General features: G+C 39.1%; 1 protein-coding gene across 9 annotated transcripts in view; it reads left to right on the forward strand.

Moving 5' to 3' along the window:
- Nucleotides 1-27,470, forward strand: part of ASCC1 (activating signal cointegrator 1 complex subunit 1) — a 122,609-nt gene that overhangs the window by 51,627 nt on the left and 43,512 nt on the right. For all 9 annotated transcript variants that reach the window (XM_067025424.1, XM_067025422.1, XM_067025423.1 and 6 more), the window contains 2 exons: nucleotides 15,574-15,710; nucleotides 22,818-22,937. In XM_067025424.1, coding sequence (XP_066881525.1) covers nucleotides 15,574-15,710; nucleotides 22,818-22,937 — 257 coding nt within the window. The remainder of the gene's footprint in view (nucleotides 1-15,573; nucleotides 15,711-22,817; nucleotides 22,938-27,470) is intronic.

Raw genomic sequence — 27,470 nt, forward strand, 5'->3', positions numbered from 1 at the left:
TTTCCAATTTGATTACTATGTGTCTTGTTGTTTTTCTTCTTGGGTTTATCCTGTATGGGACTCGCTGTGCTTCCTGGACTTGGATGGCTATTTCCTTTCCCATGTTAGGGATGTTTTCAACTATAATCTTTTCAAATATTTCCTCTGGTCCTTTCTCTTTCTCTTCTCCTTCTGGGACCCCTATAATGTGAATGTTGTGTTTAATGTTGTCCCAGAGGTCTCTTAGGCTGTCTTCATTTCTTTTCATTTTTTTTTCTTTATTCTGTTTCACGGCAGTGAATTCCACCATTCTGTCTTCCAGGTAACTTATCTGTTCTTCTGCCTCAGTTATTCTACTATTGATTCCTTCTAGTGTAGTTTTCATTTCAATTATTGTCTTGTTCATCTCTGTTTGTTTGTTGTTTAATTTTTCTAGGTCTTTGTTAAACATTTCTTGCATCTTCTCGATCTTTGTCTCCATTCTTTTTCAGAGGTCCTTCATCATCTTCACTATCATTATTCTGAATTATTTTTCTGGAAGCTTGCCTATCTCCACTTCATTTAGTTGTTTTTCTGGGGTTTTATCTTGTTCCTTCATCTGGGACATTGCCCTCTGCCTTTTCATCTTGTCTATCTTTTTGTGAATGTGGTTTTTGTTCCACAGGCTGCAGGATTGTAGTTCTTCTTGCTTCTGCTATCTGCCCTCTATTGATGGACTTTTTACCTGCTTATGGGTCACATTTTTCTGCTTCTTGTGTATCTGTTAATTTTTTATTGGGTGGTGAACATTGTGCATTTACTCTGTTGAGAGCAAATTTTGTTTTTTCTCTTTAGAAAGTCTGAAACTTGGTTCTGGAAAATAGCTACTTGTGGGTCAGCGTAATCATTCCAAAGCTTGTATTTAAGCCTTTTAAGGGCAGATTTGGAGTATTCCTTTCTCTAGGGCTAGTTTAGCTTCACTCCTAAGGTGTGTCCCTCCTGGAATCTCTATTCAGTGCTCTGTGTATTCAAGAGTGGTGTCTCCACTGTGGCTGGTGGGAACTTGAATGTTACCATGCTGTTTGAGCTTTGGGTATTGTTAGGCTTACAGCTCCCTAGTAGTTGTTTTTCATCTGGTCTTGTGGATTTCACCCTGTGCATGTGCAGATTGTCCTTCAGCCAAAGTCTCAAAGAGAGTTTTATGCCGATTTCTGGAGTCTTTTTTTTTTGGCTTCCTCCTCTTCAGTGCTTGGTCCTTCAAATTTTATTTGCCTTTGCATTCCCAAATTCCAGAATTGAATTGAATTGTCCCCTCAGTTCATTGGGATCATTGGGCTCTGTTTGGGTTCCCCACTCTGTGCCCCTATGTGGAAGTTGTCTCCATTCAGAAAGCCAAGATGGGGCTCAGTCTGTCTAGCACCATCTGTTATCCAGTGTCTGAAAACATTTGTTTTATGTATTTTATCTAGTTTTCTAGTTATTGATGGCAGGAGGCAATTCCTGTAGGAGTTAATTCTTCATGGGCAAAAGGAGACATACATTTTAAAATTAGGATATATTTCATATATCATAGGTGCACAGTTTGGTGGTTTTTAGTGTATTCACTACATTATGCAACCATCGCCACCATCTAATTCTAGAATACTTCCATCACCCCATAAAAGATAGCTCATACTCATTAAGCTGTCACTTCCCATTGCCCCCTTTTCCCAGCCCCTAACAACCACTAATCTACTTTTTGTCTCTGTGGATTTGCCTATTCTGAATATTCTATATAAATGGAATCATACAATATGTGGCCTTTTGTCTCTGGGCCTCTTTCACTTACAGTGTTTTTAAGGTTTATCCATGTTTTATCATGTAACGCTACTTCATTTTCTTTTTATGGCCAAGTAATTAATATTCCATTGTACGATTCTACCACGTTCTGTTTATGCATTCATCACTTGATGAATGTTTGGGTTGTTTCTACTTTTGGGCTTTTATGAATAATGCTGCTATCCATACATGTTTTCTTATAATAATTTGTAATATTGTAAACAAGGCTGAGTTTACCATTATTTTTATTTACTTAATTGACCTTGATCTGATAAAAAATAGCTGTTGTGTTGTGCTAGACAGTGTTCTAAGTGCCTTCTGTGCTTATTTTGTTTAGTCTTCGGTCCATCCCTATGAGGTAGATACTGATTTTCCATTTTACTGATTAAGAAAGTGAAGTTTAGAGAGGATAATTTTCCCAAGGTCCCACAGGGTACCACAGCTAGTGGGTGCCACCATGCTAAGTCAGATAGATGATACAAAGTTGTGTAGGACCTAGTAATGGCTGTAATTTATACAATCCAATAGAACAAATAGCTGAAATTAGTCCTGGGAGTCACTGGGAAATTATTTGAACAGGAAAAAAAAAAAGACTGTTTAGGGACTTTCCTGGTGGTCCAGTGGTTAACACTCGGTGCTGCCAGTGCAGTGGGCACAGGTTCAATGCCTGATCGAGGAACTAGGATCCCACATGCGGCACAGCATGGCCAAAAAAAACCCCCCAAAAAACAACCCTACCAAAAAATAACTGTTTAAATTGAAGATCTTTTGATGGTTGCTTGTCTGTTAACCACTTGTACCAATCTTTCAGCAGGTATTTTCCTTGGAACTAGCCTTGAGTAGAATTGGGTAGTAATTTGTACAGTATTTGAGTATTCAGAAAAGAGCAGCAGAGCCTTCCCAGCTGTGCTTGGGTTTTTCAACTCCAAATCATATTCTGTTTCCTAATAGTTAAAAGATATCATGTGGATCTGATATTATTTAAGGACTTTTGTTCCTTAGGGATATCCATCTTCACTCCTGTATTAAGTCTGAAGGAGGTGAGATTCTTTATCTTTTAAAAATTCATTAATATTATTAATTTTTCTTTCTTTCTTTGAGAAGGTAAATGTATCCTCCTTTGCAGCTTATGTCAAATAAAAGAAGTCCTTTTGGGATCTCTGAGGTAAAAAGTAATATTGGAAAAGGAATTTATTAGATTACATTTGTACCCTACTCTGTTAGTTTTCTATTGCTGTGTAATAAATTACCACAATCTTAGCAGCTTAAAACAACACCCATTTATCATCTCACAGTATTGTAGTAGTTCAGTAGATTAGAAGACCTGGTGGACTCGAGGGGGTTCTCTGCTTTGGGTCTCACAAGGCCAAAATCAAGGTATTGGCCAGACCAGTCTCTTATCTGGGGCCCTGAAGGAGAATCCACTTCCAAGTTCATTCACATTGTTGGCAAAATTCAGTTCCTTGTGGCGGTAGGTCGAAGTCCCTGTTTCCTTGACATGTGGCCCTTCTTACTTCTGTCAAATCCTGCTTGTGCTTTGAGTCTCTGACTTCGCCACCAACCAGAGAAAACTCTGCTTTTTAAAGAGCTCATGTGTATAGGTCAGGCTTACTGGGATAATCTGCCTGTATTAAGGTCAGCTGTGCCGTATAACTTAGTATAATCGGAGCCGTGATATCACATTCACAAGTTCCACCCACAGTCAAAGGAGAGGGGATTATATGAGGGTAAGGGTCTTTGAGGGTCATTCTTAGAATTCTGCCTACCGTAGCTATTAATGTTCATTTTAAAACGTTGTGAGGGTCACATTTTTGATACAGCTGACTTTTCTACTCCCAGCTCTCATCCTATCCTTCCCTCACCCTTCCTTGAACTCTTTTCTTCCTTTAAAATAGTGGGCCCGTTTTCTCTCTTTATTTGGTAGCATGCTTGTCCTTGACCTCATCCTTGACTCTCTAAGGAAACCCTGGATTTACCTTTTAGAATAACATTTCCCAAAATCACTTTTCTTTGTGCTGATCAATTATATAAGAAATGTTTGACTACAGACATCATCATCATCATCCTTGTGCTTCAGCTCCCTAAGCCTGAGTATTTAATGTAGGATTTAGCTGCTCACAGACACCAGCAAGGTGTTTTTCATCTATGTGATCTGCAGATGAACTGCACCTTATTTTTTCATTCTTTCCTCTCTTGCATTAAGATTCAAAGATGTCTCACTGTCTGCAAGTTCAAGAAGTATGTTAAAACCCTGTATATCTCTCAGTCTATCTATAGCTAGTAATGCTAATATAATTCCATTTTATCTCACAGCAGGGTCCAGTAGAAAAGCACATCAGTAATGAAAAATAGTAATTCAAAACTGTGTTTGGTGGAGCATTCTGAAGGCTTGTAGATCTGTCTGAAGCAACAGGGGATTTCTCAGGCTGCCTGGAGAACCTGAACAGGTTATAGAACAAAAACTACATCATTCTGTTCATACTGTGGTGTGAAGGCTGACACTGGGCAGAAATGGCTAATGGATTTGGGGTCCATCCCCTCTTCCCAAGTTAGGATTATTTTTTTCCATTTAGTATTATTCACTGAAGAAGAAAAATTATATATAAAAGCTTTAGTGGATAATTTAGGATTTTTCATGTGTAAGGGGAGTTGTAGGATTTGTAATTATCTTGTGAACTAATTTGGAATGAAGATGGATACAGGCATACCTTGGAGATACTGCGCATTTGGTTCCAGACCACTGCAATAAAGTGAATATTGCAATAAAGTGAGACATATGAATTTTTTGGTTTCCCAGTGCATATGAAAGTTATGTTTACACTTTACTATAGTCTATTAAGTGTGCAATAGTATTGTGTCTAAAATATGTATATACCTTAATTAAAAATAATGCTGTTGGAAAAATGGCAGCAATACACTTGCTCCACTCAGAGTTGCCACAAAACTTCAATTTGTAAAAAACATAATATCTGCGAAGCACAGTAAAGCGAAGCACAATTAAACAAGGTGTGCCTGTAGTTGTCTTTGGTTGTAATAAAAGTTGTGAACTCCTGAGTTCTAATGTTAGGTGAGAAAGTAATAAAAGGAGATGTTACAAGATTCATATAGTGTACCATTTGGATGGAGATGATTGTTGTGAATAAGTGTTTATCTTTTATTCATTCATTCACTATTTTTTAAATGTCTACCATTGTTCAGGCTATATATTTTGTGCTAACAGTGGACTCTACCCTATGGATCACATACTCTACTGGGGGGAAATAGTGTTCTTAGAGTACTGTGAGTTAAGTCCTATTAGAGGGAGTGCAGTGGGTGCACAGAGGAGAGATTCTCCAGTGGTTGGAAAAGGCTTATTAAGGGAGGTGACACTTGAATTGAGTCTTGAGAGAAGAACAAGAGTTCTGGCAAAGGGGGATGAGCATTCTGGGCAGAGGAACTGGCACTTGCGAGGTATGGAGGTGTTCTAGTTTGCTGTGTTCAGGGAAGAGTTAGGAGTTTGTTAAGTCTGCAACCTGGAAAGTGAGTAGGGTAGGGAAGAGGTAGGAGTCAAGAGTGGAAAGGTGAATGGTATCCAGGTTATAAAAGGTCATGTGTGGATTAAGGATTTTGAATGTATCTTATAGTCAGGAACTGGCAAAGATTTTAAGTAGGGACTAATGTGATTAACTTAGCATTGTAGAAAAATGCCTCTGAAGGCAGTGTGAAGGATGGATTGAGAGTTAAGGAGTGGGGTACGAGAGGCAGCTACCAGTTAGAGACTATTGATACCGTCTATTAAAAAAAAGACTAAGGGCTTCCCCGGTGGTGCAGTGGTTAAGAATCCACCTGTCAGGCTTCCCGGGTGGTGCAGTGGTTGAGAGTCCACCTGCCGATGCAGGGGACATGGGTTTGTGCCCCGGTCTGGGAAGATCCCATGTGCCGCAGAGCGGCTGGGCCCGTGAGCCATGGCCGCTGAGCCTGCGCTTCCGGAGCCTGTGCTCCACAACGGGAGAGGCCACAACAGTGAGAGACTCGCGTACCGAAAAAAAAAAAAAAAAGAATCCGCCTGCCAATGCAGAGGATATGGGTTCGATCCCTGGTCTGGGAAGATCCCACATGCCGCAGAGCAAGTAAGCCCGTGTGCCACAACTGCTGAGCCTGCGCTTCTAGAGCCCATGAGCCACAACTACTGAGACCACATGCTGCAACTACTGAAGCCTGCACTCCTAGAGCCCATGCTCCGCAGCAAGAGAAGCCACCTCAGTGAGAAGCCCCATGCACTGCAACAGAGAGTAGCCACTGCTCACCACAACTAGAGAAAGGCTGCGCACAGCAACAAAGACCCAATGCAGCCAAAAATAAATAAAAATAAAATAAATTTTAAAAAAAAAGACGAAGACCTGTGGCCTATTCAGGAGGGGATATGTTCCAGAGATATTTTAGAGGTCTCTCTAAAGTGGGGATAATAATGGTACCTACTTTTAGTGTTGATATGAAGAGTAAATGAGTTAATAAATTTAAGGTGTTTAGAGCAGAGCATGGTGCATAGTTAGTATTGTGTTTGCTCTTGTAATAATAGCACAGATTACCATATAGGAGATGAGGGTAAGTGTAGCATCAGGAAGGAGCTAAGGGTCTGACTTGAATAGGAGGTGGTGTACCATTAACTCATCACTAATGTTTAAGTGATAATTGTCTGTCTTTGGGAATAAATGTAGGTTGGTAGATGGATTGCCAGCTAGTGCTTACAAGTAACTTATAGAGGAATAGTTAAGTTTTTAGAAAAGTATGTTTAACTATTCATTGTGCTTATCAACATAAGAGAGATGTATCCTTTAGTTAAGGGGAGATGCTTTTTGCTCCTTTTCAGGTGGGTAAGGGTATTTAGACCATGCGTGAGAACATTCATTTTTTCTGGTCACTGTAAAAGCTGATCCTTGAATATTTGTCCTTTGTTTTTAAGAACCTCTCCACTTTCCTGTAATTATGCCTGGATAGAATTTATAAAATAGAAGAGTCAAAACCCTGTTTTCTGAAGCTTATTCAGTATAACAGTTACTTGATTAATAACATACAGAGACTCTCAAATCAAGGTAGCATTTGTGAACAGTCTTAAAGAATAGAAGTGACTCAGCAGAGCCTAATTAGCTCTTGAGGGTGCTTTAAAAGGAAGAGTAAAGATGGCATTTGTTTAGAGTATGACCTAGTCATATAAAAAGCAAGAAGGGGGAAAGCCTGTATTTATTCCATACTCCTATGTGCCAGAGGTTTCAGAACAACCCTGAGAAGGAAATGTGTGTTTTAGAGATGATGAAATTGAGTTTCAGAGCAGTGAGTAACTCACCTCAAGTAATACTATGGATAGGTAGCAGAAATAGAATTTGAAACCAGGCCTATCTGGTTGCAAAGCCAAATGCTCTTTTCACCAGTCTTATATGAATAACTTTTCTATGTGAATGAGGTATATATCACCCACCCAGGAGTGATTGTCTGGGATTTAGCCATAAAAAAGAAAGAAAATACAATGAGCATAGGGGAAGGCTTCCGTACTTATTTCCTCTTTTTCTTTGCATAGAATATCAGGAAGTGAATTGGTAGACCCCTCACAAATACCTGTTTCGTACTTATTTATAGGTTTTGTGAGAGCATGTAAAAAATCTATAGGACCTTTGAGTTAGAGGTAAACTGGGCCATCTCCCTCATCTTACAGAGAAGGAAACCAAGGTCTAAAGAAGTGAGATGGTTTGCCTGATCATAGCTGGTTTATAGCAGAGTTGGAATTAGAACCCTAAACTCTGTATTCCAGGTTAGAAGCCTTTTGTAGCTAAATCCCAAACCGGTGTTATGCCTGGAATTCCTGGAAGATGGTATATGTGAATATAATTTGAGGATTATTTTTTTTGTTGTTTCTGGCTCTCAGCACATACTGTCAAAGCCAAGTGCTGTAAATTATATACGTTCTGGGTGCTGCACATTTGGATCAGATTCATAGGCATTCTTTTCTTAACTCTCATGTAATGGAGCATGACCTTTGGGATCTGAGTCTGAAGGGAGGCTGCCAGCTGATAGCTCTGGCAGATGTACCTATGTTATATCCCAACTGTGTAGACAGAATGGTTTCAGTTCTTACTGGGGCTTTAAGGGAAAAAAAGTGGGCTAATCCATACTTCTCTCTACTGGCCTTTTCCCCAAGCATGACATTTTTAGATTTCACTGTTCCTTGTTAATTGTTCAGTCTGATAGCACTGCCGGCGGTTCTGCCCCCGTGGACCTTGAGAGCTGGATTAAAAGTGAAATCGGTGAAGGCACTGTGATCATGTGGTGACTGCTGATAAATCATGGAACTGCAGTTTGAATGAGAGGGTTAAGGTCTTGCACCTAGGACTGCTGAGTTAGAACTCGACTTTGAACTCTGAACTGGGGCTTAGGCCTGCACATAAGCTTTCTGTGGAGGTAGCTTTTGCATGCATTTTTTCCTTAGATGAGGTCTTATTTAACAAATAAAGAAACTGAGGCTCATAGATGTGACTTAGCCATGAAGAACCCAACCCCCCAATCTAGATAGAACCACCCTAGGGAATTCCTGTTACTTCACCCTTTGCTTCTGCTTGCTGGGTGGAAGGTCACCACCGTTAGAATTTTCAGGCGCCAGCCTGGGTGGCCAACCTAACGAAGTAAAATAGTTCCGGCTCCAAGTAATGGTGAACTTGGAGCAGGGCCCAGTGTAATTAAACCCCTGGAGAAAAGAATTTGTTGTTGGCCTGTATTCATTTCAGTGAAGAAGCCTGCGGGTAGAAATATGATATATTCCAAGCAAAGAAAAATAGTGGCTCTAGAGATCTATGCCATTGCCTTGAAGATTGTTTGGTTCCACATTAAATTTAGGTAGTTCAGTAAGAGAAAAGCTTTTCTTGGTAGATGGCATTTCTAGGCAGGGTAAAATTTAGGGTGTTTCTCCATTTATTAAAAGACTGTCCAGTAGGTTTTCATATGCATTATATAATCTACAATACAGTTAAAGCCTGTTTGAACTCTTATGACTCAGAATTCCCCCAAAGACTTCAGTTTATGTTGCCTTTAGGTATCCCATGTGTTCCTTTCCTTGCTCTTTTGTGTTCTCTGTTTTGTTTCCCAGTGTTTACTATTTTTGTGGTCAGAGAACTCAAGTTGACTGAAATGTTAGGCTCCCAAAGAAAAAGGTAAGGGAAGAGAAGTTCTAGAGCTTCTTTTTTCTAGATAGTAAGATAATAAATTTATGTTGGTTTCAACCACTAAGTTTGTGGTAATTTGTTATAGTAACAGTAGGATACTAATAATTTTAAACTCACAGAAAAGTTATAAGACTAAGGATAGTACTTACTCAGATTCACTTGTTAATATTTTACTGTTTTATCATTCTCTTCTTTCTCTTTTTTCATTCTTTCAGAACTACTTTAAAGTGCATTACATATGTCATGACCCTTTACCCCTAACACCTCAATATATATTTCCTGAGAATTGGAATTTTTTTAATGTAATAACATGTACATCTTCCCATGTTTGAGTCATTTTTATTTTTGTGAAGTGTCTCTTTATGTCTTTTGTCTATTGCTCAGTAGCATTTTTAGTCATCTTCCTTTGATTTTTAAAAGTTCTTTATATATTAGCGATATTAACCCTTTATCTGTGATATATGTTGCAGATATTTTCCTCTAGTGTATTGTTTGTCTTTTAACTTTGCTTATATTTTTTACCATGTAAAAGTTTTCTCTTTTTAAGTAATCAAATTTATTGGTCTTATCGCATCTGGATTTCTAGTCTTAGTTTGACAGCCTTTTTCTACATCCAGGTTAAAGAGGAATTTACCCATCTTGTTTTCTTGTATAGTTTGTTTTTTTACGTTTCAGTCTTTAATTTGGAGTTTATTCTTTTGTGTGGTGTAATGAATGAATGTAATTTTATTCTTTTTCCAAATGGCTGTCCAGTTGCCCCAGTATCATTTATTAACAAAAATCATATTTGCCTCAGTGGTTTGAGATAACAGCTTTGCCATCCACAAAGATTTCTGTGTGTACATGGTGTTTTTAACATTATATGTTGAAAGACCTTTGGGAAGTCATCAAATACAAAAGGTCAAATAAGAGTTGATCAGAGGTCAAGTAAACTATTCCATGAGGATAGCTCTCAGCAGGTTGAGTTATAGGTGAAAACTTGTTTCAGGATTGCTAAGATGCTCTTAAAAAGAAAAGGCATACACATTTTTATATTTAACAGCTTTATTGAGTTTACATACCAAAAAACCCACCCATTTCAAGTGTGCAGTTCAATCATTTTTAGTAAATTTATGGAGTTGTGCAATAGTAATCATAATCTAAATGTATTTCTAGAACATTTCTCACTCCAGAAATGTCCCTTATGCCTATTTGTAGTCCCAGCCCTAACCCCAGGCAACCATCTGTCTTTCAGTCTCTACAGATCTGCCTCTTCTGAATATTTCACATAAATGAAATCATATAATATGTAGTTTTTGCATCTGGCTTCTTTTACTTAGTTATTGTTTTTGGAGTTTATTCATATTATTACATGTGTATGTTGCCCAGTAGTATTTTGTTGTATGACTGTACTAAATTTTGTTTATCCCTTCACCAGTTGATAGACATTTGGATTACTTCCACTTTTCGGTTCTTGAAAATAATACTGCTGTGACATTCACTTACAAGTTTTTATGTGGACCTACATCTTCATTTCTCTTGAGTAGAGTCCTAGGAATGAAACGTCTGGGTTGTACTGAAAATTCACGTTTAACTTTTTGAGGAACTGCCAAACTGTTTTCCAAAGGGGCTGCACCATTTTACATTCTTCCCAGCAATGTATTCAGCAGTTCAGTTTCTCCATATCCTCACCAGTGCTTGTTATTGTCTGTCTTTTTGATTATAGTCATTCTAGTGAGTATGAAGTGATGTCTCATTTTGGTGTTGATTTGCATTTCCTAAAAGACTAATGAGGTTCAGCATCTTTTCATATGTTTATTAGCCATTAGTATATCTTATTTGGTGAAATGTCTATTCAGATACTCTGCTCATTTTTAAATTGGATTGTGTATCATTTTATTATTGAATTAAAAAATATTTATATTTATCAGATATATGATTTGCAAATATTTTTCTCCCAAATAATTTTTTCTCTGTGGCTTGTCTTCTCACTTTCCTAATGTATCTTTTGAAGCACAAGTTTTTACCTTTGATCAAGTTCAGTTAATCCTTTTTTTCTTCTTTATGGGTTATGCTTATGCTTTTGATGCTCATATCTCAGAAAAGACAAGGATTAAAACTACTTTTCATGGAATTATGAGATTTGGCTTATTTTCAGCACTAGTCTGGTGATCAGACTATTGTGTGAGTTTTGTTGAAATGTATAATGCCTTGCCTCTGGGTGATGGCCTCATTGTTCCAAAATCCTTTGGGCAACTATTACTAGAGAGGCAGAGTAATATTGATCAAAAGTGTAGGCTTTGGGCCCTGACTACCTGGGTTTGAATTTTAACTTCATCCCTTCCTAACAGTTTTACTTTGGAAAAGTGGCTTTATTTATCTGTGCCTTAGTTTCCTCATCTGTAAAATGGGGATAATACTGTTGGGTTGGCCAAAAAGTTCATTTGGTTTTTTCCGTAAGATCTTATGGAAAAACTTTTTGGCCAACCCAATACTTTGCTCATAGGGTGTTTGTGTATATAAAGTTCATAAGAAATGCCTGGGGCAGAGTAAGGCTCAAGAAATATTAGCTGTTAGTATTAGGGGAGCAATTCTCAACTGTAGTTTGGGATGGGGTTGTGTATATTGGAATCATTTGGGGGGCTTTGCATACCTTTCTAAAGTGACAGATTCTGCCATGGGTTACAGCAGCTAGGGTGATAAGCATTGCACTTAGCCTTCCTTGACACATTTTATTTATTTATTTATTTATGGCTGTGTTGGGTCTTCGTTTCTGTGCTAGGGCTTTCTCTAGTTGTGGCAAGCCGGGGGCACTCTTCATCGCAGTGCACAGGCCTCTCACTATCGTGGCCTCTCTTGTTGTGGAGCACAGGCTCCAGACACGCAGGCTCAGTAATTGTGGCTCACAGACCCAGTTGCTCTGCGGCATGTGGGATCTTCCCAGACCAGGGCTCGAACCCGCGTCCCCTGCATTGGCAAGCAGACTCCCGACCATTGCGCCACCAGGGAAGCCCCTCCTTGATACATTTAAAGATGATTGTTCCTTAAAATCACTTTCATTAAATGAGGCAGTTTGGGTTGATGTGTAGAATTATAAAACTCTTCATCCGATGTAAAAATAGCTCAAGCTCCATTAACACCTAGAAAATGAATAATCGATTAATTCCTCTTGCCAAGGCAAAAATCAGGCAGTCTTAGGCAAACAAAGAGCAGGATATAAGCTATCTGTATTTGATCAATACATTTTTCTGCCTTTGGGGTGGTTTATTAGTCCAGGGATCAGATTATGGGATAAGAACTTGCAATTCAGAGATAGAAGAATTCCTGCTTTGCTCCTGTTGGAGGATAAGATTCACAACTTTTTTTTTCTTATCTTCATTTGCAAAATGAGTTTAATGAAATTTGAGACCTAATTATCTTCAGAAGGGATTCACGATCTGATATGGGACTACTATCAGAATATATAAAGAATCCTTATAACTCAACAATAAAAAGACACAAAATGGGCAAAGGATTTATTTTTTATTTATTTATTTTTTTTTGCGGTACATGGGCCTCTCACTGTTGTGGCCTCTCCCGTTGTGGAGCACAGACTCCGGGCGCGCAGGCTCAGCGGCCATGGCTCACAGGCCCAGCCACTCCGCGGCATGTGGGATCTTCCCAGACCGGGGCACGAACCCGTGTCCCCTGCTTCGGCAGGCGGACTCTCAACCACTGCGCTACCAGGGAAGCCCTGGGCAAAGGATTTAAATAGACATTTCTCCAAAGGGGATGTACAGATGTCCAACAGGGACATGAAAAGATGTTCAGCATCATTGGTCAATAGTGAGAAGCAAATCAAAACCACAGTGTGATACCACTTTACACCTACTAGGATGACTATAGTAAAATTTAAAAAGGAAAATATTAAGTGTTGGTGAAAGTGTAGAGAAATAGGAACCCTCTTACATTGCTGCTTGGAATGTAAAATGGTTCAGTTCCTGTGGAAAACAGTTTGGTGGTTCCTCAGTAAGTTAAACATAGAGTCATCATAGGACCCAGCAATTCCACGCCTTAGTATATATCCAAAAGAGTTGAAAACATATGTCAACATGGAAACTTGTACACAGATGTTTTTTAAAGCTGCATTATTAATAATAGCCAAAAGATGGAATCAATCCAAATGACCATCAAGGGATAAATGGATAAACAAACTGTGTTATATGCATACAGTAGAATATTATTGAGCCATGAAAAAGGATGAAGTACTGATATATGCTGCAATTTGAATGAAGTTTTAAAACATGCTAAGTGAAAGAAGCCAGACACAAAGGTCATGGTATGGTGTGATTCCTTTTATTTGCCATATCTATTATAGGCAAATCCGAAGAGACAGAAAGCAAACTAGAGGTTACCAAGGGATGAGCAGTGGGAAATAGGGAGTGATTATTTAATAAGTATGAAGTGTTTTTTTGGGGTGCTGAAAGAGTTTTCAAACTAAAGAGAGATGGTGGTTGTACAACATTGTGAATACACTAAATACCATTAAATTTTGTACACTCTATCTAAAATGGTTAATTGTGTGCTAAGTGAATTTCTTGTCAGTTTAAAAGTGGGGGAGACAGAAGTTTTAAAGTGCAAGGAATGATTATGCTAGAAAAGGACCATATTTGATGTGGCAACTCCAGTGTCTGGATATCTCTCCAAATTCATTTTTCACTCATCTTTGCTTGGGACAATTTATTCTTTTTTTCATTTCTTTCTTCTTTCTTTCTTTCTTTCTCTCTCTCTCTCTCTCTCTCTTTTTTCTCTCTCTCTCTCTCTGTTTCTCTCTTCTGCATTGGTGCACACAGGCTTTCTCTAATTGTGGCAAGAGGGGGCTACTCTTCGTTGAGGTGCTCTGGCTTCTCATTGTGGTGGCTTCTCATTGCAGAGCACAGGATCTAGGCATGCGGGCTCTAGGGGCAGGCTAAGTAGTTGTGGTGCATGGGCTTAGTTGCTCTGTGGCATGTGGGATCTTCCTGGACAAGGGCTCGAACCCGTGTCCCCTGCATTGGCAGGAGGATTCTCAACCACTGCGCCACCAGGGAAGCCTGGGGCAGTTTGTTCTTAACACAGAATATTTTACCTGAAAATACTGCAGTGTCTGCTAAGATAGAAACTGTTTTTTATAAAGAGTATATTATCTTTGGGGAAGCCCATAAGAGGCCCAGTTGCTCTGGAACTAATAAAGCTGATGAGGAACAAAAGCTATTCTTAGAACCTGTAATTAGGTAGCGTTCTGTTTTTCCTGGGCATAACATTTTGTCAGGCTACCGGGTTGGTTTTTTTTTTTTTTTTTTTTGCGGTACACGGGCCTCTCACTGTTGTGGCCTCTCCCATTGCGGAGCATGGGCTCTGGACGTGCAGGCCCAGCAGCCATGGCTCACAGGCCCAGCCTCTCCGTGACACGTGGGATCTTCCCGGACCGGGGCACGAACCCGTGTCCCCTGTATTGGCAGGTGGACCCTCAACCACTGCGCCACCAGGGAAGTCCCTGCATTTCTCTTAATGACTGAAGAAGTTGAACATCTTCATGTGCTTGTTGGCCATTTGTATTTCTTCTTTGGAGAAATATCTACTCAAGACCTTTTTCTTTTTCTTTTTTTAAAAAAATTTATTTATTTATTTTTGGCTGCATTGGGTCTTCGTTGATGGGTTTGCGTTGCTGCGTGTAAGCTTTCTTTAGTTGTGGCAAGCGGGGGCTTCTCTTCATTGTGGTGCGTGGGCTTCTCATTGCGGTAGCTTCTCTTGTTTTGGAGCTCGGGCTCTAGGCGTGCAAGCTTCAGTAGTTGTGGCATGTGGGCTCAGTAGTTGTGACTCACGGGCTCTAGAGCACAGGCTTAGTAGTTGTGGTGCATGGGCTTAGTTGTTTTGTGGCATGCAGGATCTTCCTGGACCAGGGCTCGAACCAGTGTCCCCTGCATTGGCAGGCAGATTCTTAACCACTGTGCCACCAGAAAAGTCCCTTTTTCTTTCTTTAAATCTAGTTGTCTTTTAGTTGTTGAGCTTTGTATGTGCTCTTTATATATTATGGATACTATATGACCCTTGTCAGATATATGGTTTGCAAATATTTCTCCCATTCTGTAGGTTGTCTTTTTCACTTTATTTTTTTTTAACTTTTTACTTTATATTGGAGTATAGTTGATTAACAGTGTTGTGATGGTGTCTTTTTCACTTTCTTGGTAGTCCTTTGATACACAAAAGTTTTAAAGTTTGAAGTCTAATTTATCTGATTTTTCTTTTGTTACCATACTATTGGTGTCATGTCTAAGAATCCATTGCCAAATACAAGGTCATGGAGATATTCCTCTCTTTTTCTTCTAAGAGTTTTATGATTTTAGCTCTTATATCATTGATCCATTTTGACATAGGTTTTGTATATAGTATACAGTATGGGTTCACATCATTCTCTTGCATGTAGATATTCAGTTGTCCCAAAATCATTTGTTGAAGAGACTCTTCTTTCCCGATTAAATTGTCCTGGCAGCCTGATTGAAAATCAGTTGGTCATGGATGTGTGGGTTTATTTCTCTGCACTCAATTCTGTTCCTACTATGTACTTTCGTATGGGCTGAGTTTCTTGTTTTTCTCCCTTTGATAATAGGATCACGGGGTTGATAGCACCATTTTCCAGAATCCTAAAAAGCTTCACCTAACTATTGGGATGTTGGTGCTTTTGAGTGAGCAAGAGATCCAGCAGACATGTGAGATGCTACAGCAGTGTAAAGAGGAATTCATTGAGTGAGTAATCCACAGGAGTGGGGAAGGGTGGTCACCCTGTACTGGCTTCTTTCTGGTTTCACAGACTTGTTTTTGGACTAGGGAGCTGGGTGACATGGGAACAAAATTTGTTGACTCACCTGTTTGTAATACTTAATATTGGATTATTGTCTAAAAGGTTTAAAATGGATTTAAAGCATATATTTACAGATTTGTGTGGAAAGGCTCTACCTTAAATTTTACCAGTTCAGTTGGCAAATTTTGTTCTTTAACAAGGACATCCCATTCTTTTCTCAAAAAGGAAATTCTCTTCATTATCTACAGAAGAGTGTAGGCTACTGTATTCGTTTTCTGTGCTTCTGTAACACATTACTACAACCTTGGTGGCTTAAAACAACACAAATTTATAATCTTACAGTTCTGTGGGGCAGAAATCTGATAGGGGTTTCACTGGGCTAAAATCAAGTTACTGGTAGGGTTGTGTTCCTTTCTGGAGGCTCTAGGGAAGAATCTGTTTCCTTGTCTTTAAAGTCCTGATTTAGAGGCCACCCACAGTACTTGGCTAGTAGCCTCCTTCCTCCATCTTCAAAACTAACAATGTTGCATCTGTTTGACCCTCAACCTGTTACATCTCTCTCTCTGGCCACAGCAGGGACAAGTTCTCTGCTTTTATGGATGTGTGTGATTTAATTGAGCCCACCCAGATAATCCAGAGTAATCTCCCCACCTTAAACTCTTTAGCCTTAATCATATCTGCAAAACCCTCTTTGCCATGTAAGGTAGTATATTTACAAATTCCAAAGAGTAGAACATGGGCATCTTTGGAGGGCCGTTATTGTGCTTACCATAGTATCTCAAACATTATAACATGATTCCCTAGGAGAGTCTTCACTGTATTTCAGAAATGCAGTCTTTAATTTTCTTTTTTTAAATAAAGGTTGTTGTGTTTGAGTCAGTAAGGATACCAAAAACTGTCCAAGCAGTCGGTGTTTGGCTCAGGGAAAACATTGCTGTTCTGACGGCAGAGTTGTTATTCTTTTTACTGTAAGATTTTAATTTGCATATACATCTGACCTAACAGCTCTGTTTCAAAGGATCATCTCTTCTGAGCCCCCCTTCCTTTGCTCCTGTTACTTAAGATTGAAGTAAAACAAGAGGAACTTGAAAATTAACTCACTTGAATAGTTTTATTTTTATTCAGTTGTAAAATACAGGTCCTATACTATCCTGACATGGCCTTGTAGAAGTGGGTTACGTGGTTCATTGGGTAAAACAAGGTAAAAGGATTTAAATTTTTTCTCGAGTTATGTTGTATATGAAACTGTAATACAAAGACTTATTTGTGGGCCAATTCTCTTTTTTCCATTAATTGTTTTGAAGACAAAATATTTTTCTTGAGCAAAATCATAAGCTGATCGTGTTTGCAGCTGCCTATTCTTTCTGAATTTCAACCAGCAAAGAATACTTCTTTGTCTTGTTCTTTGCATAGTGATGGGCAACTGTTTTCTCTCTATCTTACCTAAAATTCAAAATAATTTGGTGTTTGTAATTAGATATTTACAGTTTTCCTTGCATAAAATAAAATTTTATGCTTTACCTTACAAAGCAGAGCAGTTTTACGTTGTTTAAAAATCACTTCTGATACTTTAACTTCCCAGATTACTTTTTGCTAAACAAAACTGAAAGCAGCTGCATTTTTTGGCTGCCATTAGGATAATCCTGCTAACAAAAAAATTAAAGGCGGATAAAATATTTGTTCAGAGAAGTATTTGATTTTTTACCTTATGAAAATCAGGTCACAGGATTTTAATCATTGAAGCCTTATCCTGAGCTATGTGAGGATTTAATTGAGTTCCTCCCTTTTATGTCTCTTGGTGTCTTTTGTGACTAAATGCTAAATCTGAACCCTTTAAGCGTGTCAGTTGGTGTGCATAGGGAATGAAGAGCAGCCTTAATAGTTCCTAAGAATTTTTGACATGACAGGATGAAAACAGTAATTGTAGTTTTTCAAATTCAGCAAAGCATTTGAAATAGGACACGTTACCCTGCCAAAAATCTGCAATGCAGGGAAAAATTTTTTAAAGTTGCTCTTTTCAAAAAGCTGGAAAGGTTTGAAACCAGCAAGTAAAGCAGGCCTCCCCAGCCTTCGTCTCTCACCTTCCCTCTGTTATACACACTTGTTTTAAAAGTATATAGTGCAAAATTAATCTACCTGATTGGCTAGGGGGGTGAGAATCAGAATTGGTTGTTTGTATTGTCCAGAAGTGCCTTGTTTTCCTAAAAGGAAGAAAAGTCTCCTTAAAAAAAGGATACTTATAGTAAAGCCCTGGTGTAAAATGTATCACCTAACTTCTTTTTCTTCCTTATTCTTGATCTTCCATCTCAGTCTTTGTACTTGGTATGCTTAGAAATAAATGTCAATAAATAATTGCATTTCTAACCTGAACTTTTTATGATGTAAAGATTGCAAATTAAAATATATAGGTGGAAAACATTGGAAATGAATAGTCTACTATATAACATGCTGTAGCATAATTTAATGCCTTTTTAAATTGAGGTATTAAATGTGGCTATATTGGCTTTTAATTAAAATTGTGGTGATACATAGATATTTTAAAGAAGTGGGTAGTTGAATGTTTGTTTTAAATTTGGGTGTGGTATTTAAGTTTAAGGTATGTCACCTGACCAGAAATAGAACTTTGATTTCAATTCTTAGGCTAAAGACTCATGTAGCTGTGTAGATTTCAAATGAATTATTCACGATGTTCAAGTACCTGCTGAAGCACTAAATGTGTCCCTTGTGACTTTTTCTTTGTGATATGTCGAACACAAACAGTGCCATGTCTCTGAGTATATAGTCTGACAAATGTGCAGCTCTTCTTTAGCTCCCATAACCCTCTACTCATACCTAAGTGTTCCCAGTAGGCCTGAAGTAAAACCAAATAAGAAGTTGAAAAGGGACAAGAATGAGGAGAGAAGAAGAAGAAAAATACCCATGGACAAATGTCCCTAATTATTGCCTCAGATGTCTCTCCATTGAAGAGTATGCTCAGTGGTATCCCAGGTGGAATAGTTTGGTCACCAAGACAAAGAGCATTTATCAGGCAAACCTTTGGATTCTCTCCTGCTCTTTTATTCTCCCTCTTGATAAATCCTAGGGGTAGGTTGAAAGAGTTTGTTTCTACTTGTAAGGCAGACTTTGAATCTGTTTCATTGTTCTGTTTTTGGTGCCACATCTAATTCCAGTGGTTTGAGGTAGTTTAGAGTAAGGACATATATACAAAAAAAAATGTTAAAGTCAGACAGATTAGAAACCATAAAGATGGAATGGGAAGAAAATTCTGTCTAAAAACCGAGGTGAGATAATAATTGTACTAGAACTTTAACATTTAGTGGTGTTTTCAAGCATCAGTATACTTGAACTGTGGGAATTCTTGGCAGTCCAGTGGTTAGGACTCTGTGCTTTCACTGCCAGGGCCCTAGGTTTGATCCCTGGTGGGGGAACTAAGATCCCGCAAGCCGTGCAGTGTGGCCCAAAACACACACACACACACACACACACACACACACACACACACACACACGAACTAAATTCCAGAAAGGAAAACACCAGTTATTATAGTTCTTATCTGATAAAAAGGAACATAATTTTTCAGGAGAGAATCCTTTTCTGGTTCTCAACCCAAGAAAAAGTTGTATAAATCTTAACATAAAGAACCCAGATGATGATGAGCCGTGTCTTCAACAGGAGTTTGGCAGAAGATATAAAAACATTGTTCACGTTACTCTTTCTTGTATTGACCCCTGGAAATTGAGGGTGTAACATTAAATATAACCCAGTAAAAACATTTTAGTGGGAAACTAAACCAGTGGTATGGTGCTTTCTGCTGATCTAACTAGGCAAGGTTAGAGCTGAAAAAACATGGAGGAATGTATATTTAGTATTAAATTTTTTTTTTCCAAAAGTTTTGTTGACTGCCCTTTGATAGGACTTAATGGCAGTCTTTCATATTGAATTCTTTGGCTATAACTAGAAATGGAGACACACTGTATTGGCTGGCTATCTATCTATTTATTTCTGCATTGGATCTTTGTTGCTCCATGCAGTCTTTCTTTAGTTGCGGCAAGTGGGGGCTGTCCTTGGTTGCGGTGCACGGCCTTCTCATTGTGGTGGCTTCTCTTGTTGCAAAGCACAGGCTCTAGGCACACGGGCTTCAGTAGTTGTGGCACATGGGCTCAGTAGTTGCGGCACATGGGCTTAGTTGTTCCGCAGCATGTGGGATCTTCCCAGACCAGGGCTCAAACCCGTGTCGCCTGCATTGGCAGGCAGATTCTTAACCACTGTGCCACCAGGGAAGTTTGTATTGTTGATTGAAGCTAAAGACTTCAATCAGATAATAATTCAGAGCTTGACTTGTGTTTTGGAATATCCCACTTATTGGAGGTGGTTATAGGGATACTTATGATCGAGGTTGTAATTTTTCTCATTCAAGTACCTGTCTAAAATAGTTGAGTTATTTAGTTTCTTAAAAAAAATCTGCTCTTGGGCTTCCCTGGTGGCACAGTGGTTGGGAGTCCACTTGCCAGTGCAGGGGACACGGCTTCGAGCCCTGGTCTGGGAGGATCCCACATGCCGCGGAGCAACTAAGCCTGTGCGCCACAACTACTGAGCCTGTGCTCTAGAGCCTGTGAGCCACAACTACTGAGCCCGTGTGCCACAACTACTGAGCCTGTATGCCTAGCGCCTGTGCTCTGCAACAAGAGAAGCCACCGCCATGAGAAGCCTGTGCACTGCAACGAAGAGTAGCCCCCGCTCCCTGCAACTAGAGAAAGCCCATGCGCAGCAGTGAAGACCCAATGCAGCCAAAAATAAATAAACAAAAAATAAATAAATCTATTAAAAAAAATTCCGGTCTTGTGCAATAATAATGGCCTTGGTGTTTTAAGGGAATCTTTACCATTAGGAGTCCTAGGCTATAAAAGGATCTCCCTGGGCCTCAATTAAATATCAAGAAAACTTTTTTGTTTTGCCTTATTTGGAATTTTTTTTTTTTTTTTTTGTGGTACGCGGGCCTCTCACTGCTGTGGCCTCTCCCGTTGCAGAGCACAGGCTCCAGACGCACAGGCTTAGCAGCCATGGCTCACGGGCCTAGCTGCTCCGCGGCACGTGGGATCTTCCCGGATCGGGACACGAACCCCTGTCCCCTGCACCAGCAGGCAGACTCTCAACCACTGTGCCACCAGGGAAGCCCTGTAATTATTTTTTGATTAATCCTAACAGTCTGTTGTCTTTGAGCCAGTACCACATTTTATTCAATGACAATATAGGCGTGTGTCCACATTCTCAAAATTGTTCAGGACATCTTCTCCCTTTATAGTGGTACATCCAATCAATATTTATCAGAGATTTATGGAGTACCCATTTTATATAAGGCACTGTCCCAGGTGTTGGGGATATAGGAGTAGAAAAGATGGTTAGGGTCCCTGGCCTCATGGGGCTTGGAGAAGGCTGTTTGGTGAGCTAATTTTTAGCTGGGTTTCAGGTTGGCACGGCAAGGCCTTTACTAGTTGAAGCATAAGTCTGTTTAAGGGGCCTGGGAAGAAAGCAGGATGGTGGGTTTTACTTAACATAAAAGAAATACATGTTAGCTTTAGAAAAGCTAAAAATTGTAGATAAACAGGAATTCCCTGGCTGTCCAATCGTTAGGACTCCACGCTTTCACCGCCAAGGGTGTGGTTTCGGTCCCTTGTCGGGGAACTAAGAATCCTGCAAGGCGAGCAGTATGTCCAAAAAAAAAAAAAAAAATAGCAGATAAACAAGATATAGCTTGTAATATTACCTGAAGATAATTACTATTAACACTTCGGGACATGTACTCCCACTCTTTTTTGTTTGCATATATGTATTTTTTTTCTTTGAGGTGTAATTTACTTACAGTAAAATGCGCAGATGTTAAGTGTAGTTGATGAATTTTGATAAATGTGTACACCCATGTAACTTCACCCAAATCAAAATGTAGAACATTGCCATCACCCTAGGAAGTTCCTTCATGCTCTTTTCCAGTAAATTCACTTCTCCCAAAAGTAACTGCTGTTCTGATTTCTGTTACCACAGCTTAAATGTGCTTGTTCTCTGATGTCATATAAATAGAATCATTCAGTATATACACTTTTGCGTTTGGCTTCTTTTGCATATATGTGCAGTATATACCTTTCTGTGTCTGACTTCTTTTGCATATATTTTTTTATTTTAACTTTTTAATGAATAATACATTTACATGGTTCAAAAATTTTAAAGTACAAAGGATATGCAGTGAAGAGTTTCCTTCCTACTGTTATCCCACCAAGCACCCTGATCTCCTCTCTAAAGGCAACAGATTTTAGCAGTTTCTTTATATTATATCCTTTCAGGGATTTTATATATGTACAAGCATGTAAATATGTATATATATTAAATTTTTTATCCCCATCTTTTGCACGAATAATGGAATTGATTAAATATTTCATCAGGAGTTGTAAAATGGTGATATTCTAATTCCATCATTACCTCTGCATTTATCAGTTGGAATTCTTCTGAAAGAACTTTGCTTTATTGGCTGTGGTTGGATATATACCTGAGTTTATAATTATTTCCTTGGGTTTGGCTCCTAGAAATTGAATTGCTTGGGCAAAGTTTTTCTATTCTTGAAGGTTTTTTATAAATATTGCCAAATTGCTCTTAAAGATGTGATACTAGTTTGCACCTTCACTGTTGTTATATGAGTGAAATACTGTCTGCAATTTGTAGAAATAATAAGGTAAAACCAGAGAGATGGGCAATGTAGTAAATGTCTTCATCAATCAGAACTGTCATCACTTGGCCTTTTCTGAGACATTTCTTAGACATGCTAATAAACTGGTATTGGGATAGATATAGTGTGACTTTGGAAATACTTGTGGTTCTAGTTTGTGTTCATTAAACATGTATCAATTTTGAAATTAGAAGGACGGTTAAATCATGTTAGTTAAAAAAACCCACAACAACTTCATTCTTATAATATTTGACTATTTATATTAACCATGTTTCAAAATATAATAGCCCTCTTAACTTAAACAGTTATAAAAAATCTTATGTTTTTTCTTTTGCAGTGACATTTCTGGGGGCAAACCCCTGGAAGTAGAGATGGCAGGGATAGAATACATGAATGATGATCCTGGCATGGTGGATGTTCTTTACGCCAAAGTCCATATGAAAGATGGTTCCAACAGGTATGTTTCTGGAATACTTCTTTGTTTTAATTGAGAGGTGTCTAGAAGAATCCCTGGAAGTTCAGGTAGTTTTGGTCTTATTATTGTAAGGAGTATGTGAATTCTTTCTTTTTCTGAAATAGTAAGTTAATATCTTGCAAGAGGAATTTGTTGTAGGAAAAAGTATCAGACTTTTAGTTTGATAATAATAATAATTATTATTTTTAAATTAATTAATTTATTTATTTTGGGCTGTGTTGGGTCTTCGTTTCTGTGTGAGGGCTTTCTCTAGTTGTGGCAAGCGGGGGCCACTCTTCATCGCAGTGTGCGGGCCTTCTCACTGTTGCGGCCTCTCTTGTTGCAGAGCACAGGCTCCAGACACGCAGGCTCAGTAGTTGTGGCTCACGGGCCTAGTTGCTCCGCAGCATGTGGGATCTTCCCAGACCAGGGCTCGAACCCGTGTCCCCTGCATTGGCAGGCAGATTCTCAACCACTGCGCCACCAGGGAAACCTTGATAATTGTTGAATTACTTGGTGGTAGATATTGATAGTAGCAATCTAGTTTTTATGGAACTCAGTGCTTCCTTCATGTTTTCCAGGATAATAGGAGGCAGGAAGGATGGCATATTAGAATGGTAGTTTCAAAAGTGACATAATGCAGATCTAGTGAATACCAGGGCAAAATAGGGATGATAACTATACAAACTTTCATAGGATTATTAGGATTAAATTAACATACATAAAATGCTTAGATCAGTGCTTGGCACGTACTAACAGCATCAAAACATACGTTTGCTATTTTTAATTTTTGTTATTACCACACCTCGATCCCTACTTGGAATTCTCAGTCTGCAACCCAGGCTATTTCTGAGGCTAGCCTAGGCATCCAGAGCCCTTTGCAATATTAATACCATTTATTAGTCTCTGCAAGGCCTTTGGTGAGCAGAGGAGCCCAACTTGAATTGGAAGTTTGTTTTTGTGTGGTCTTTTCATTAGGGCAGGGTAGAACAGAACTCACACTGAACAAAAAACCCTCTAGGGAAAATCTTTGTCTCTAGGCAGGCCCCAGAATTGATTTGCTTTCCTAGAGGATCTCTTGGAAGGTTTCTCTTATCTCAGTTTGAATTGATGATCTCAGTTATCTTCTATCTCAATTCCAATGGAAGTGAATTTTGAGTGTAAGGGAGGAAAAAAAATTGTATAGAATCAGTTTTTGTGTGTGTGATGTATGTCAATTATATCTCAATAAAACTGGAGAAAAAAGTGTCTTAATATCATTACTGGGAATTCCCTGGTGGTCCAGTGGTTAGGACTCCACGCTTTCACTGCCATGGGCCCAGGTTCAATCCCTGGTCGAGGAACTAAAATCCTGTAAGCCATTTGGTGAAGCCTAAAAAACAAACAAACAAAAAACCAAGTTTTGTAAAGTCCCCTTCCCAAATCGCAGTGTCTAAGGGACTTGTACACCTCTTATTTAATTCAATATTAAAACTATTTGAATGCCTCCTTTGTGCAAGGTATTTTGAAAGACCATGTAAATTGATACAGAAATGAGTAAGACATGGCCCTATTTTTAAGGCACATTCAGTCATTTGTGTTTCTTTATGTGACGAGACACTGCTCAATGCAGAGGCATGGAGGAGAGGCCATGTATAATAAAAACACAGTCAACTTTCTTTGTATGATTTCATATATTTTAGATGAAAGATTCCCTTAAAGTGTTTGACTCTGAAGTGCCTGACCTTTAAAAGAATGGAACCACTTAGATCAAATTTTTCCTCTGGAAACAGCTGGGACAGTGTAGCTACACTTATTGATAGACCCTTGGATTTTGTAAAACTTTACTGTGTAGGGAATTTGCATTCAAATTACTTAGTAGTCAGCTGTTGCTAAGACTTAAGCATTGAACACAGTGGCTGTTCTGTTCTGTTTCTTACTGTCACAGGCCTCCACCCTTGCCACTTAGAAGAATAGCTTCCTCACATTATACTGAGAACATGAAGCCAAGTCAACTTCCTTCCTTTTTCCCTCACAGTCCACCTGTTTTCATCACACACACCCCCCTCAATTTCACTCTCTTTCTGAAGAATTGCATACAGTATATCTGATGAGGCTAATCCCTTTACTTATTCTGGGACCCCATTCCTTCTTATCTCCTCAAAGACCTGACACCATCAATTATTCCACCCTGCAGGGCATTTCCAGTCCCCTTTTCCCTCAGGCATTTTTCAAATGCCCAGGATGTGAGATGCGGTAGGCCCTAGGGCTTCTTTCTTATGGAGGAGGCAGATGTTGGTAACTAGAATACACTAGGTTGGGGGCTGTGATTGAGATTCTAGTGGTACATAAATGAGCAGCAAAACTCTGCCCATGTGTGGGCAAATTTTGTAAAGGAAGGCTTCAGAAAGCAGGTTTCTTCACTGAATGAGGAGTTTGCAGGCTGAGGGAGTAGCATGTTAGGAAAAGGGAATAAATACCAAGTACAGATCTAGAGGCAGTGTTATATGCCATGTAAAAGGAATGTTGATTTTCATTGGTCATTTGTTTATTCAACAAAACTTTATTAAATGCCCACTGTGTGCCAGACACTGTGCTAGCTGTGAATATAGAATGGTCAGTAAAGGGACTTCCCTGGTGGTCCAGTGGTTAAGACTGCGCTTCTAATGCAGGGGGCTCAGGTTCGATCCCTGGTTGGGGAACTATGATCCCACATGCTTCTCTGCACGGCCAAAGGAAAAAAAAGCAAGAATGGTCAGTAAAGCCAGACACAGTTATTGCCCCCATGTAATTACAGACTAATGGAGAAAACAGATGTTAACAACACGTAAATATATCACTGCAAAGTGTGATAAAGGTGAAGCGGGGGAAAATGGTGCTCTTTTAAAGACAGAAAATATGGCAGTTTAGACTGTGGGAGGGCAGGGTAAGGAAAGCCTGTTTGAGGAACTGATACTGAATTGAGGTCTGGAGGAGTGGGATTTTTCAGGCAAAGGGGTGGTGGGAAATTCCAGGCAAAAGAAAATGCAGAGCAAAAGCCCTGTGGCAGGAAAAATCCTAGCAAATTCCACGTATGGATGAGACATAATGAAGGAGACGTAGGGTCACATGAGATGTCCATGTGAAGAGATTAGAGGGGCTTGGATTGAGGCAGTAGCAAAGATAAGAGAAAAAAGAATAAATAGAAGCAGAATAAATAAAAAGAAATCCATATGAAGATAAATCAGGATGGAAGTGCAGAACACTAAAGACAAAGAATTTAAAAGAAGTCACCTACAAAGGATTGACAGTTATCCAGACAGTGGACTTCTCAGTATCAACAACAGAAGCAAAAAGACAGTGGACTGTTTTCTAGAGAAAATAACTGTCAAGCTGGAATTGTTTACCCAGAAAAAAAAAAAAATCTTTAAAGAACAAAAGTGAAATAAAACCTTTTTGTGTCCAATTGTTGTCTTTCCTTCTTGTTATCCTCCTTTTTCTCAAATAGACTCTAAGATTCTTGGAGGCAGGGGGTTTGTCTTATTCACTATAGAGTATTATGTGATAAAAACAGATTACAGAACAATTTGTAAATATACATTTACTTTTTTCCCCTCAAAAGTGGGAAGAGAGAGCAAGAGAGAAATAAACCAGTTAGTCGGAATATATAAGCATCTTATCAGTGGTTATTTTTAGATAATAAGTAATTTTGTTCTTTTAGCTTATCTGTAAGAGTTTTTAAAAATAACAATGTTCGTAAAGCAGGCAAGTGTTACAGTTGTTCAGATACACTTGGTATACTTTGTCACATCAAAGTCAGTAGTAATTAGTATGTGCATGTAAGTGGTAGAATTATGGTTTGATGTAGCTGTGTTTGACTGTAAAGCCTATGCTCATAGTGGGGCTAAAAAAGGAGATTAAGAATAATTGGAGGGCTTCCCTGGTGGCACAGTGGTTGAGAGTCCGCCTGCATCGGCAGGCGTGAACCAGGGTTCATGCCCCGGTCCGGGAAGACCCACATGCCGCGGAGCGGCTGGGCCCGTGAGCCATGGCCACTAAGCCTGCGCGTCCGGAGCCTGTGCTCCGCAACAGGAGAGGCCACAGCAGTGAGAGGCCTGTGTACCGCAAAAAAAAAAAAGAATAATTGGAGACAGACCACTCTTTTGAGAAGTTTGGTGAAAGGAAGATGAGAGAGATGTAGTTAGATTCTACAACTGTGCAGCTCAGCATCACTGTACCATCTTCCAGTTTGCCATCTTCCTTTCATAGCTGAGCTTCTTTTTATATTGTTTTCTCTCATAAAATTAAAGCCTTCCAGATGGGTAAAGTGAAAATTAAATGGCTCCCTTTCCCCTTGCTCTGACTCTCCCTGTGTTCCTCCCCAATAGATTGTAAGCAGAGCAAATACTGCTGAGAGTCACTGTCCATGTGTATTGTTTTATACAAACTGGATCACATTATTCATATTGTTCTGTAGTTTGTTCTTTTCATAAAACATAACCTAGACATTACTTTTACGTCAGTGTCTATAGATCCTATGACCTACTACTACATCAGCCTTTCTAAACCATAGCTTAT

This window comes from Kogia breviceps, chromosome 2 (genome assembly GCF_026419965.1).
Source record: "Kogia breviceps isolate mKogBre1 chromosome 2, mKogBre1 haplotype 1, whole genome shotgun sequence".
Classification (NCBI taxonomy): domain Eukaryota; kingdom Metazoa; phylum Chordata; class Mammalia; order Artiodactyla; family Physeteridae; genus Kogia; species Kogia breviceps.